The sequence below is a fragment of the Periophthalmus magnuspinnatus genome, chromosome 8 (assembly GCF_009829125.3).
Source record: "Periophthalmus magnuspinnatus isolate fPerMag1 chromosome 8, fPerMag1.2.pri, whole genome shotgun sequence".
NCBI classification, from domain to species: domain Eukaryota; kingdom Metazoa; phylum Chordata; class Actinopteri; order Gobiiformes; family Gobiidae; genus Periophthalmus; species Periophthalmus magnuspinnatus.
The window spans coordinates 22,829,687-22,842,940 of NC_047133.1; the positions used below are offsets into that span (position 1 = coordinate 22,829,687).

General features: G+C 37.0%; 4 protein-coding genes across 6 annotated transcripts; 2 read left to right on the plus strand and 2 right to left on the minus strand.

Moving 5' to 3' along the window:
- Window positions 1-50: 50 nt before the first annotated feature.
- On the minus strand, window positions 51-1,385 carry snrnp25 (small nuclear ribonucleoprotein 25). The gene is made up of 5 exons (XM_033971196.2): window positions 994-1,385; window positions 600-690; window positions 405-510; window positions 266-340; window positions 51-184 (listed from the first exon to the last, which is right to left on the minus strand). Exons 1-5 carry the CDS (start codon window positions 1,204-1,206, stop codon window positions 127-129), a joined length of 543 nt encoding a protein of 180 aa, XP_033827087.1. The 5' UTR covers window positions 1,207-1,385; the 3' UTR covers window positions 51-126.
- A 215-nt stretch (window positions 1,386-1,600) lies between these two features.
- polr3k (polymerase (RNA) III (DNA directed) polypeptide K) lies at window positions 1,601-3,043 on the plus strand. The gene is made up of 3 exons (XM_033971178.2): window positions 1,601-1,844; window positions 2,026-2,113; window positions 2,841-3,043. The coding sequence occupies exons 1-3, from the start codon at window positions 1,734-1,736 to the stop codon at window positions 2,966-2,968; spliced, it is 327 nt and encodes a 108-aa protein (XP_033827069.1). The 5' UTR covers window positions 1,601-1,733; the 3' UTR covers window positions 2,969-3,043.
- Window positions 3,044-3,107: 64 nt separating this feature from the next.
- cdip1 (cell death-inducing p53 target 1) lies at window positions 3,108-7,389 on the minus strand. Of its 3 annotated transcripts, XM_055223541.1 has the most exons (6): window positions 7,295-7,387; window positions 6,562-6,601; window positions 6,207-6,348; window positions 5,918-6,076; window positions 5,160-5,436; window positions 3,108-4,633 (listed from the first exon to the last, which is right to left on the minus strand). In XM_055223541.1, the coding sequence occupies exons 3-6, from the start codon at window positions 6,280-6,282 to the stop codon at window positions 4,522-4,524; spliced, it is 624 nt and encodes a 207-aa protein (XP_055079516.1). In that variant the 5' UTR covers window positions 6,283-6,348; window positions 6,562-6,601; window positions 7,295-7,387; the 3' UTR covers window positions 3,108-4,521. The 3 variants fall into 3 exon arrangements, with proteins under 3 accessions (XP_055079516.1, XP_055079517.1, XP_033827067.1); XM_055223542.1 differs by lacking the exon at window positions 6,562-6,601 and having other exon boundaries at window positions 5,160-5,428; window positions 5,910-6,076; window positions 7,295-7,389; XM_033971176.2 differs by lacking the exon at window positions 6,562-6,601 and having other exon boundaries at window positions 7,295-7,388.
- Window positions 7,390-7,744: 355 nt separating this feature from the next.
- On the plus strand, window positions 7,745-12,936 carry mgrn1b (mahogunin, ring finger 1b). Its single transcript, XM_055223546.1, is given in 21 exon segments — window positions 7,745-8,084; window positions 8,324-8,442; window positions 8,533-8,621; window positions 8,713-8,859; window positions 10,394-10,511; window positions 10,635-10,701; window positions 10,848-10,891; window positions 10,966-10,989; window positions 10,991-11,019; window positions 11,159-11,228; window positions 11,311-11,432; window positions 11,434-11,468; window positions 11,535-11,644; window positions 11,732-11,946; window positions 12,031-12,142; window positions 12,218-12,263; window positions 12,347-12,393; window positions 12,395-12,431; window positions 12,434-12,451; window positions 12,650-12,693; window positions 12,823-12,936. Coding segments are annotated over 20 exon segments (1,578 nt in total). The 5' UTR covers window positions 7,745-7,996; the 3' UTR covers window positions 12,691-12,693; window positions 12,823-12,936.
- Window positions 12,937-13,254: the final 318 nt, after the last annotated feature.

The following is a 13,254-nucleotide window of genomic DNA, read 5'->3' on the forward strand; positions in this document are numbered from 1 at the left end:
ACATTTTGTATCTTACAAATTAGAATAATAAAAACACACATCATTCATACTTGGCGTATATAAATGTCCATAAGTGATATAAATCACTCCAGGAAGCTGCAGTGGTTCTTTTTGGTGATGATCCAATCACTTTTTCCTTAGTCTCTTCATAAATGTCACTTCATCTCGGTTTCTAATACCATAACTAAAACATAGAAAGAATATGTGCATGTTCATTATATTGAATCATGTGTTATAGTTATAATTAAACAAATGAAACACTTACTCCTTAATTCTCATTTTGTCATCTTCAAGCTTTTCCCCTTGAAACACTAAATAATATGTTCTCCAAACATATCGCCTATAAACAAGAGATAGAAATTATTCAACAAGTAACTTTTTTCTAACTTCATTTAAGCACTTACCAGCTTATACATCTGACTCCTCCCTCACGCTGCTGTTTGAGCTCCATATATCTGGATATGGCCTTTTTTAAATCAAGGACTGTAGCATTTTGCACCACTACAATGGCTTAAGATGAAAACGACAGATAGTATGTTAATATTAGAAGAATATTAAATAATGTAATAGATTCAATATCATATAAATGATACACTTACGCATTACTTCACCATCTGCCTTTACAACTCTGACTGTCATGGCTTGGCCATATTCCAGTGCGATCTGGGAGTTTACCTCTTCAAGTGTCACCTGGAGATGGTTAAGTAGTTAGCATTAACTCATTAGCATTATATTTATAGACATACATGCCCACACACAATAGAACATTGATTTTTACAAATGTATCCTTTCAGAAAGGCAGCGTCCAGCAGTAATCTGACCAGAACTAAAGAAGCTGCATGGATGAGCAGCCAAATGTCTTCACTCAAAAACTTTTTGTCCAGTTGACAGAATACAATTTTTCGTTTACTATGTATATAGTAAATCTAAACCTTTATACATTTATTTGATATTTCTACTGTTACAACAGTTATAAAGTATTGTGAGAAAGACCTGTATTGGAAGATCACAGAGCAGAGGGTCCTGCACCAGACGAGCTAGGCCCTCCTCAAAGATGTCTAGGATTTCTGAATGCGGCAGAGCCTCCTCATCTTCTTCTGATTCTGCTGCAGGTTCGTCCTCTGTAGGCTCTTTGCTCTCCTCAGTCTTTTCATATTTTACACTTTGTCCTGGTTCAGCCATGTCCAGGCTCTGCTCTTCCATCATCCCCTCAGAACATTTAATAAGTTTGTCCTAAACCTAAAGAGACTTAGCCACACGACCTGCTCTGTTTAGGATGTATAATCGTACCACCATATATACTAAAAATCACACTAGTTTTATATAAATCGTTCACTCAGAAGAAATAAACATTGTGTGTTGCATTTATATATTGCCGAAGCTACATTTGGCAAAAAAGAATGGTTCCCCTTAAGAAGACGCAAACTTTCACCGCATTGGCTGTTCAAATGTTAGCAGATAATTAATTATTTACTCAGTTACATTAAAACTTGGGGATAACGTGCATTGATATTGTAGTGATCGAATAATTTGAAGAATATTGATGGTTGTTGATTAATCTGCCGACACAGTAGGCGGCAGTAACGCGTCTGCAATTACAGAGCTTTATTTCCGGTGTATCCAACCTCATGCAATGGTTTGTTTACTGTTGTTAAATGTAACATTTTGTCTTGTTTGCAGCGCCTGAATTGCGGTATTGTCCAAATAGTTTTAGTTAATAATTCACTATAAACATGCTTTTGTTTTGTCCAACTTGTGGAAACGTTTTGATCGTCGAAGAAGGACAAAAGTGTATGAGATTTGCCTGTAACACATGCCCATACGTTCATAACATCACAAGAAAGGTGGGTTATTTTTAGATTTAAAGTTTAAATGATAGATCTGGTAATGATTGATTTATATATTTAATGTACGTCTCACATCATTAATGTAACTGTTCATTTTATTACAAATTTAATCTAATTGTTACTAAATTGGTTCATATATCATGGTGCATATGTTTATTATTCTCTTTCCTGTACCTAGGTAAACAACAGAAAGTACCCGAAGCTAAAGGAGGTGGATGATGTCCTTGGTGGAGCAGCAGCTTGGGAAAATGTTGACTCCACAGCAGGTGAATCTTTTATTGTTTATAAAATCCAGTTCATTTTAAAATATCTGGCCCTGTTTCAAGAAGCAAATTTAGGCCAAACTCAGACTTAATTAATACTGAAAAGTGGTCAGCTCAGAGTTTCAGTTTCACAGGGAGACCTAACCTAAACCCTGAGTCAATCAACTCACTCTGTGAACCTAACCTAGTCTAAAGCAGGTTTTATTCCTCTAACCCTGAGCTTAACCAAAGTCTGCCCCTGAAGGAGAGCTCATTCACCAAAGTACTATGAACAGTTAAAACAAGATTTAATGGCAAGGATTTAACTTTAAATGAATTTATTGTCAACTTTAATACATTTTGTTTCTATTTATAATTTATAATATAACACAACTCACTCCTTAGGATAACTTCTTATTCATAACTTGATACTTAGCTTGGTCACGTTTATCAGCTTGATATCAAGCAAATAGATCTATTAATTTAGTTAATTGTTTCCTTATTAATTAATATTAATAAATGTATTTAATGTCACCTATAAAAATACAGTTTGTTACTACACTCCAAATGCTCAAATATATATCCTGACACACGTAACATGTGCAAAAATGATGGGGTGTAAAATGACTTTGACAATTATAAAATAGTGTTTAATGAGCTACAAAAGTGCACAACTCTTGGGTAGTTCAACCTGCTTTGTGAAAAGGGCCAATCTATGAATGAACATAAACATGAACATGTTTTATTTCAGAAACCTGCCCCAAATGTGAGCATCCTCGGGCATATTTCATGCAAATTCAGACCAGATCTGCTGATGAACCCATGACCACCTTTTACAAGTGTTGCAACGCTCAGTGTGGACATAGATGGAGAGATTAACCCTCAGCACTTGCTAAGTTATCTGAAATATTTCTTTGCTCACTCAACTGCTTTTTTATTTATTACAAAACTCTTTTCAACTTGTCAGATTGTGTCCTTGTTACAGAACTAACACTGAAATAAATTTACTTTACTCAAACATGTTCTTGCTTTTTATTGATAAAATAGTAACTGTATACAACAGTTCAACAATTTTGACTTACATCGTTGTACATATCACAGACATTTAGAAAGCAATGCAGACCAGCATAATCCACAATGGCATACAATACATTGTCTTCAAAGTCCTTCAACAACTTTCCTGCACAACTTCATTAGGGAAAATACAGTTATTAACTGTTGTTTTTGTTTATTTAGTTGCATGGCTTGAAACAGCGTAGACTGCTTTACTGAGAAAAGATGACCAGTGTAGTTGGAGCATGCTTTTGTACGAGTTGAATTTATGCAATGGCCGTTAGTGGAGTACTTTTTTTGATCAATTTCAGTTAAAGCTTAATCAGAGATGTTACTAGTGTATATTACTTGTTAAACATCTTTATAATCTAACATGCATCTGAGTTTATTTTAAAGACAGAATATCATCTGAAGAGTAACATTTTATTTAGATGATTGTGCCACAAAAAGCACTGTTCTTACTGCATTTTATGACAAACTTTACAGTGGCACTAAGAGGTCTGAGTGGCACCAAATGACAAGATGCTAAAGAGAAGTTGCTCAAATGACATGCATGTCCCTGTTTTTAACTACTACTGTTAAAATAAAAATCTTTTTCTAGTAGCTGCATTTATGTATTGTTTCCTCAAAACAATTTTTAATTTGTGTTTTTTTTAATTAACAAAAAGGCAAAAAGGCCAAACTTTTAAAATAACTAACTACAAAACAAAGACTCAGATCTTTTGATTGTGTGAAGTTTTACAAATTCAAGAAGTAAATAAAATCTTTAAAACTTAAAGTGCATAATGTTTAGTGTCTAATTGCATGTCAGCACCTGACAGCACTGACATGTAAACTGTTTGTTTTCATACTACGACCCCAAAAGTACAGAATTAGTTTAGCAAGTAACAGCAACCTCGGGCAATCCACAACAAGCCGATGACATGTTAGTTTGCTCACATTCAAAAGGATATTAGGATAAAACCAATAACCATACATACAAACAAAAGGAAAATCACAGTTCTTCATATGGAATCATTAAAAAATAAAATATGATTTGAAGACATTTAAACATAAATTAATAAATGTAAATAAATAGTGAGTGTTTCACAGTCTTTCCTAGGGGAGGCCCTCTATCAGTACCTCATAAATGCATTAAATTACAATCCTTCTTTCTGCATTATGACTCAGTTGCAAATGTGGATCAACTACCACTGTGGACGCCTCCTGTTTCAGTGTTTAGTGAGGGATTAGATCAAGAAATAAGAAATGATATTTACAATAAATATGAACAAATGAGGACAGGTGTCAATATAATGTTATGGACACAACACCAAACTGAAAAGGCCCATCACTACCAGTGTATTCAGGTGCATGTTGTATCAAATAGCTGTCGGTGGTTAGCATATACGCTTGTATGTGTAAATGTATCCCTTACAGGATGGACAAGAGTGTGTCACATCCTTTAGGTCATCGATCAGGCAGGGGACCAAGCAGCACCCCAGATCACACCTGCCAAAGAATAGACAGTATTAGACTCAAAAACATGGGCCTATTCATCTTGAAGTGTGCAAAAAGATCTGCAAACTGTGTAATAATTAACTTTTTTCAATTTAGTTCTGAGATTATTTGGCATAATAAAAACGTCAAGTAGATTATGGGTATACTGTATATAGATGTCTCAACATTTGTTTTATTTTTAATATACTTCCACTTTACATCATGCTAGTATAGTACTTGCTTTTCATTCCAAAATAGATAAAATATATAACATTGTATTAACATTAATAGTTCATTAACATTTTTTGTACATATTTCTTATATATTTACAGATGCTAGACTACAGCAGCATTAGTGAGTGCTTATTTTTTTTTCCAAGACAGCTAAATAATAAAGACACACTGATTTAACAGTTCTGAGTATTTTTTTCTCAGAAAAATGAACATAGTGACTCTAAACTAATAATTCAATTGCCACTCACACGCCCTTCTCTGGGCTATATATATATATATCGAACCCTGTCACCCCCTGGACTTACCCCACGAAGAAGCAGAAGAGGCAGAAGAGTGTGTTCATGAGGCCGATGTCATGGGAGATGCGGGTGACGATGGCCTGCTGACAGTGTGGACAGACAGTCTGCACTGGGCTGGTCTGAAACATCTCTCCCTGCAACACAGTCACTGTGGTGGCTGCTCCTGGAGGAGCCAGCACTGTGGCTGTGTGGCCCCCCATGTGCACAAAAGGACCAGGGCCAGGGCCCATCTGTCCAGGCATCGGGTGAGGGAAGTGTCCAGGGGGAGGGGGGTAGTGGGCACCTGTTGACAAGGTCATATAATGTTCATAATACATGTCTGGCACTATACACAAGACAATAATATGGTGGTAGCAATACTGCACTAACCTAATAATGCATCTCTATTTGTAAGGGAAGAAATAATATATTTTAATTTTTTATACAATATTACTTTGTAAAACCAAAACAGTTGTGAATTTAATCAAATAATCAAAGCAGTGACTACTTTAGCTGTACAACTGTAACATAAACACATTTCTTTTCTCCAAATAAGCAAGTGATTTGACTGTGTTGCAAAATTATTATTTTTTTAAATCTACACTTTTTAACATTTATTCTCAACTCTTCTTATTTCCAAATATGTATCACCAAAATATTTTTGTAGCACAGTTTTAGAATTTCTATTACCAACTGGCAGGGGGGACTTCTCATAAAAACTACCCTCAACATTGCCCCACTGAGAACTAACTAAAAACCTTAAAAACTATATAAAAGATGGGTACCTTGAGGAGGTGGCATAGGCATGGGCATGGGCATAGGCATGGGCATAGCTCCTTCTCCAGGAACATGTGGCGGGAGGTATCCTGGCTGTGGTCCTTCATATGGAGGAGGGCCATAGTCTGGAGGTGGAGGGTGGCCTTGTTGCGGCTGGGTTGTTCTTACTGTTTCAAAGGCACATAGTGATAAAGAAAACATTAAGGCAGGTACTGAAGTTACCAAAGTTGAGATACACATTTGTGAGACATTAAAACAGTTTGAAAACTGATCTAGTGTAACAATTGCAACCATTACCAGGCTGCCCATTCTTTTCTTCGATGAGTGGTGCACTGGGTCCCCCAGGATACGGCGGAGGAGGATCACTCGACATAATTGCCGGATGTTTGAACCAAGATGGTTAAAGAAGACCGCTTCACTGATGGCTATTATTTCTGGGCTGCAGACAGAAACACACAAAGTCTGAATAAGGCCCTGCATGATTATTACAGACACAAACAGACAAGTGACTTTGAACAAAAAGAAAAGGAAAAACAGCTAGAAATTCATACATCACCTGTAAATTACTACAGACAGTGATGAAAAGTAGTTGAAGATAAACTATAAGCATTTTTAACAACTCCAATGTCCAGTTTACAATCTCAAAATGTACCTTATAGTTTGCCTGTCGACCTCAGCAGCTCAAACTTTGGCTGTGTAATAAATGGACAAAAATATTTACTTACTGAAATGAATACACCCTTGACAAATACAAAGTACAACTAATGGAATTGTTAATTAAAGCACGAACCAAAATATTTCAGGTAAATCTTCTGCCATCCAAATAACCCCGGCTAGTTGTTGTTTAATCCTTAGCCTGTTAATCCAAGCCAAAGCTACTTGCACAACTAACTCTGAATAACTTTGTTACATAACGTAATGGAGGCTAGCAGGTCACACCATTGTTATTCTGCAGGGCTACCTCTTTATTACTATAATGCTTGTATGTTGCCTATAACTTCAGATGTAGCTAGCTTTCATGCTCACTTGTGTACATTTTAAACACGCTGAGGGGTCATTGGTTGTTTAGCTAGCAGCTAGCGAAGCCGTAGCGTTAATGACTGCTATATTGCACAAGCTACTACACTGTCAGAGTTTGAGAAACATTATCACAATAACCAATATTTACACCAATCTATAAACCCTAATTTTAAAAGTGTATTATCTGTTTATACTACAATATCGTGATGTTATGTTAGCTGTGGTTAGCGCCGTTACTGTAGCCACACGCAAACACAGAATTCGGAAGTCACGCTAAAATAAAAGCCTGATTTCTCTTGGTGCAGTATAATGTGTTACTAGTTTATGTTTTAATGCAGCTGTCACTGTAATAAACGCGTAATTACCTGCCCTTTTGAGAAACTGACAGCCCGTCCTCGGTGAGACTGAAATGGTTTGCAGTGACAGTCGACAACATCCATTAGATTTACGCCTGACGTCATTCATTATCAATTTACGGCGTCGTGTTAATTATTCATTGGCTTCAATTATGCGTTAAAATATTGAAAAATCAGTTAACAATGTAATCTGAATTAACGAGAATACATTTTATGGTAGCTGGGTGAATCATTATCAAGAAACACAGACATATATAGTAAAATACTGCACTTACACTTAAATTCATTGCAAATTATGTATATAACTTTATTTATAAAAGTAATTCTCTTTAAATGTACACAAAAAATAAAGTTGTTTGGTTGATTTATTTTTATTTTTTATTTTTTTTTTCTGTCATTAAAAGTTGGACTATTAAAAATGCAGAGAGAGCCAATCAGATGTGCTCCTTTGCCACCGTAACAGAGCACTGGGCAAAACAACAGCTCCCGTATTAGCGTTTAGCATTAGCCTTCGCTGCGTAGTGAGGTAGTGTCCGATGAACGAAACGATATCATGTTAAAATAGCTAACTTGGATATATTTGGGTAACAATACACTAGTTCTGGTGTTTATTGCCACGCCCGGGATCGTGGTGACAGGAGTTGCCTTGTCGTTTTTCACCGCAGAGCTTCAGGCTAACTAAAGCTAACATTTTCAGATCCAACCTCAGACATGGGGTCCATATTAAGCCGTAGAATCGCTGGTGTTGAGGATATCGACATCCAGGCCAACTCAGTTTATCGATTCCCACCTAAATCTGGTGAGTATTATAGCATACCATTGTTATATGTTCGTATTGGTTAACATCAAAGGTAGCTACTTAGCACTAATTAGCTAGATGATAATGTTCATGGGTGCAAGCGTTGTGATATAATTGTCGCTATATTTGTACACGCTAAACAGAGGTCGTCAATAACTCATCTTTAGTTGTACTTATAGTTTATAATTGGCCCGTGTCCACAATATTTACATTTGAGTCTTTTTTTTTTTGTTTTACAGGGAATTATTTCGCAAGCCATTTCTTCATGGGGGGAGAGAAATTTGACACACCCCATCCAGAAGGGTATCTTTTTGGTGAAAACATGGACCTAAACTTTCTTGGCAATCGGCCAGTGCAGGTAATCATGTCGTCCCTCTTTCCTGTGTTTCTCATACAGTCATAACACCCATTGCCATTGTTTTCTAATGCTATGAATGTATGCTAATAGTTTCCATACGTAACACCTGCTCCCCATGAGCCTGTGAAAACCCTACGGAGCTTGGTAAACATTAGAAAGGACTCCTTACGCTTGGTCAGGTAAGTGTTGCATTAAAAGCACATGCTGGGTAAATGTTCTACAGAGAGGAGCTTTTATTTGGTGGTAATGACTGTATCACCTGTTTACCAGGTATAAAGATGACTCTGATACACCAGTGGAAGAAGGAGGGAAGCCCAAAGTTCAGTACGGAGTAGAGTTCACCTTTGATGCTGATGCACGCGTTGCCATCACTCTGTATTGCCAAGCCTTTGAAGAATTCTCCAATGGGATGGCAGTGTAAGGATAATGCATTACCTACATAATGAGATGGTTTTAGTTATATAGAGACATCAAAACTAGAACAATGTTAACTTATTTTACTTAGACCGGGTTGAATTTGGGAGTTGTGAATTTTAATACATTTCAGTTTCAGAAAAGGACATAGTGCTGTCTCTGCAAACACAAACGTTTTTAAATGACAGTTTCACAGCTCTTGATGATAAACAAGATTGTGTAACATTGTTTGAATTAACTAAAGCACTTTTGATTGAATAGATCATAAAATCCTCTGAAGCGCCTGCAACTTATTGGGTTTGACAATGCTACTTTTTACTATATTCAATTCTATTGGTTGCATTTATATGCAGATGATGTTGTTTGTATGCAGGCACTTCCTTTTCTGATCACGTGATTTTAAAACTGCAAAAAGATTTTAATGATATCCAAAATTCCCTCAAAAATCTTAAATTATCATTGAATACATATAAAACAAAGTGGGTTTTTTTTTTTTCTAAAAAGCATGTAAGTGATGTGCAAGCTACAAATATTTATACACTAAATGGTACATTGATTGAAATGTATAAAATATCTTTGGCTTGACTAAAGCTTGTCCTTTAAAATGCATATCTTGGCATGATGTAAGTGAGTTTAAAAACCAAATGATCATTTTATTATATAGAAGCTTATATTATATCACATTGAATTACAGGAAAGAAATTGTTCAAGCAACCTTTCTTTCTGTTCTAGATTATGGAGATCTAATATACATGCAGATATGAGCCTCTACTTTGAAACCTTTAGATACTCTTTCACTCACCCCTTCATTTCATAACAGGATGAATTTAAAACCCTTCACTGTACACTGTATGGGAAAAAAAGTCAGTTGGCCATCGCTATATGTCAGAAGAGAACAACCGTTTATAAAATGTGCTTATAAGGGACTGCTTGATAGACTGCCTGAATATTTCACTTCCTTGTTGAACTTTAATACAGGAACATTTAATACAAGATTTCATGATTGTCTACATTTAAAAACTAGTACTGAAATGGGGGGAGGGGAGCTTTTGGTTATTTTGCTTCCCAAAATGGAAAACATTTCAAGGACATGCAAAACTGGATACATTGGTGCCACTAATGCACTTTAATAATCTGGTGATAAACATTTATATTCACACCTGCTCCTGTTTTTAATATTTTAAATTGACTTATGTAGTTATTTATTTTGTTTGTATTGTTGAGTATTTTAAAAGGGCGCTCATGAAAAAGGGTCTGCTCCTCTCATTGGGATCTCCCTGTATGAATAAAGAATAAATGAAATCCAAAGATTAAAATCGATGCATTTATGTCCTTTGCAGTGAAAAAGAAAATTGTGGTATCCATGGGAATGTCCCATTGCTTTGTCTTTATATTATAAGTATTATATAAGGCACAATACAGTTATTATAATAAATATAATGGGCTGTGATACCTCTAAATATGTTGTTGCTATTCTTACATTTTATATAAAAACTAAAAACACTGTTTCTTGCTAATCTTCCTGTCATCCCTTTAGGTACAGTCCCAAGGACCCATCTATGGTTTCTGAAACAGTGCACTACAAAAGAGGTGTGAGCCAACAGTTCTCGATGCCGTCATTTAAAATAGACTTCAGTGAGTGGAAAGAGGAAGATGTGAGTATTTACACAAGACCTGTCACCTTTCTATAAATATAAAAAGTGGTTTGTGTTTGAGGACACTGTGCAGTGCCGAAGCCAACCGATCACTCATTAAATAATGCATTCTTTCCATTACAGCTGAACTTTGACCTGGATCGTGGAGTGTTTCCCATGGTGATCCAAGCTGTGGTTGACGAAGGAGACGGTATGCAAATGCATTTATTTCACAGCTTTTATTGCTTAACAGTTGTTAATTTTAACACCTCTCCATATTAAATTAAATGCACTCTTTTAGAACTGGATAGAGGATAAAATGTATCTTTGGTCACAAAATACTTTTTTTGTTTACAGATTGTTTGGGGCATGCTCATGTGCTACTGGCAGCTTTTGAACGAGTGTGTATACCTTTACATATAACAATTAAGTATTCTATAAATTAACTACTGGCTAATATAGTTTCTTCCTGCAGCACGTTGATGGCAGCTTCTCTGTCCAAGCCTCTGAAACAGAAGCAAATTGTAAAGTTTTAGATTTGATCCTTTATATTCCATGTAGTTAGGAAGAGGGCTAAAGATTGGAGAAATTTCTGTCTTGTTTGAATGTGGTTTAATTTCCCTCCAAGTGCCTCTAAAATGGCTTTTAAATTATCTTTGCATTTGTAGGTGGGACCGTGTGAGCTATCTTTTACAAGAAATCTATGGGATTGAGAATAAAAACAACCAGAAACCAAGGGTGACCCTGAAGATCTAGTAAAATGTTATCCTTGCCAGTACATTTTAAAAGTAATTATTATATATTATATATTGTTTTGCAGCCTTCAGATGATGAAAACAGTGACAACAGTAATGAGTGCGTTGTATGTTTGTCTGACCTGAGAGACACTCTGATATTACCGTGTCGACATTTGTGTCTCTGTAACTCGTGTGCTGACACCTTCGATACCAGGCAACAACTGTCCCATCTGCAGACTGCGTAAGAAAAACATTTAAACATTTTAAGAGGAATGCAAACGATTTACGCCGCTGTATCTTTTTTCAGCTTTCAGAGCGCTGCTGCAGATTAGAGCTGTGAGGAAAAAACCTGGTGCTCTGTCCCCTGTGTCCTTCAGTCCTGTTCTTGCCCAAACAATGGACCATGACGAACACTCAGTAATATGCTGATCCACACAAGCATTTCATAGTATGGCAACAAGAAATTGCATTTTATAGATTGTTTGTGTTGTGTATTTTGTGCAGAGCTCAGACTCTGTGCCTCCTGGATTCGAGCCCATTTCTTTGCTGGAGGCTCTGAATGGGCTGAGGTCTGTGTCCCCTGCAATCCCATCAGCCCCTCTTTATGATGAGATCAACTTTTCTGGCGGCATGGGAGGAGACAGAGGGCAGCTGAGCTCTCCAGAGCATTTGAGCGACAGCAGCCTGCAAAAGAGCAAAGTCAGCAAGTCTCCTGACAGGTAAAATGGCTTGACAATAATAAGAAACTAGAGGGAGAGCTGTGGATGGAGTATTCAGGCATTTACAGGTTGTGTTGTTCCCAGCACCCTGAGGTCTCCCTCCTCACCCATCCAGGAGGAGGATGAGGAGAAGCTATCAGAGATGTCAGATGCCCAGCCACATACTCATCTCTCCAGCAGCCCAGCACCCACAGATGTACGCTTTACAACATGAAACTTTGCAGCCAAACAGTGTTATAGACAAGCTTTGACTGTTGTTTATCAATTGCAGAATACTGCTACAGAGGATGTGGCCGAGTCCTTGTCTCCAGATGATGGTGAGATTTTATGCTTTAGGCATATGACACATTCATGCACAAATGCTGAGAAGTAGAACATTACATGTTTCATTCTCATCCAGACGACAGACTGGCCGCGGGGGGAGACATCCTTCAGGACTGCAGCAGTGGAGCACAGCAGCTTGACCAAAACAGAGAGTGACCCTCCGAGGACCTCTCTCTCCCAGGTAACGTTTTCACACATAACCCATAAGATATTACTGTACCTCTCATTAAATCAGTTCTTAAACTGTAGCTGTCTTTGTGTGTTCAGATCTCAGTCTAGCATGTCTGGTGCTTTAGCACTAACCTGTGTGCTCTTGTGCTTCTTCTGTTTCCTAACATTGCTGTTATCCTGCTACTCTGTACCGCCCCCTTCTGGGCAGCTCTAGGTCCTGACTCATGTTCCATTGGTATGGACGAGTAACTGGTATGTTGGCATTCCTGTCTATTCTGCTTCTCTATAAGCTTTCTTTTAAAAATGTACTATACTATTTGTAGTAATGACTCCTAAAATTGTAAATGGACTCAATGAGTGGTTTGTTTTTTTCATTTTAAGGGTCATCGGAGTCAACTGAAAGCCTGAAGAGTCAGAGCACTAACTGCTCCAGCCAGCCTCTATTGTGTCCCACGAGTAACTATCGTTTGGAGGACGAGCACCTCGACCCCTGAGTCATTCATTCACAAACCGCTTCTTCAGACGAGAGCCAAGACACAAAGTGGACATTTATCAGTCTCTAGAAAAGAGAAATAGACTTTCGTCATTGATCTTTTAACTTCATGAGTTGACCATGTTTTTGTGGGTCTTATACATTTCATTCCCTGTTGATATTTGAGACATAATGTTTCACTGCCTGATATGGCAGTGCTTTTAAGCACACTTAACCTTGACCGTTTGTAACACTAAATTTAGAACATTTAAATGACTAAAGTTGAAGTTTGTGTGTTTTGGTTGTGAACAGATTTTTAAAGTCATGTTTCTTCTGTAATT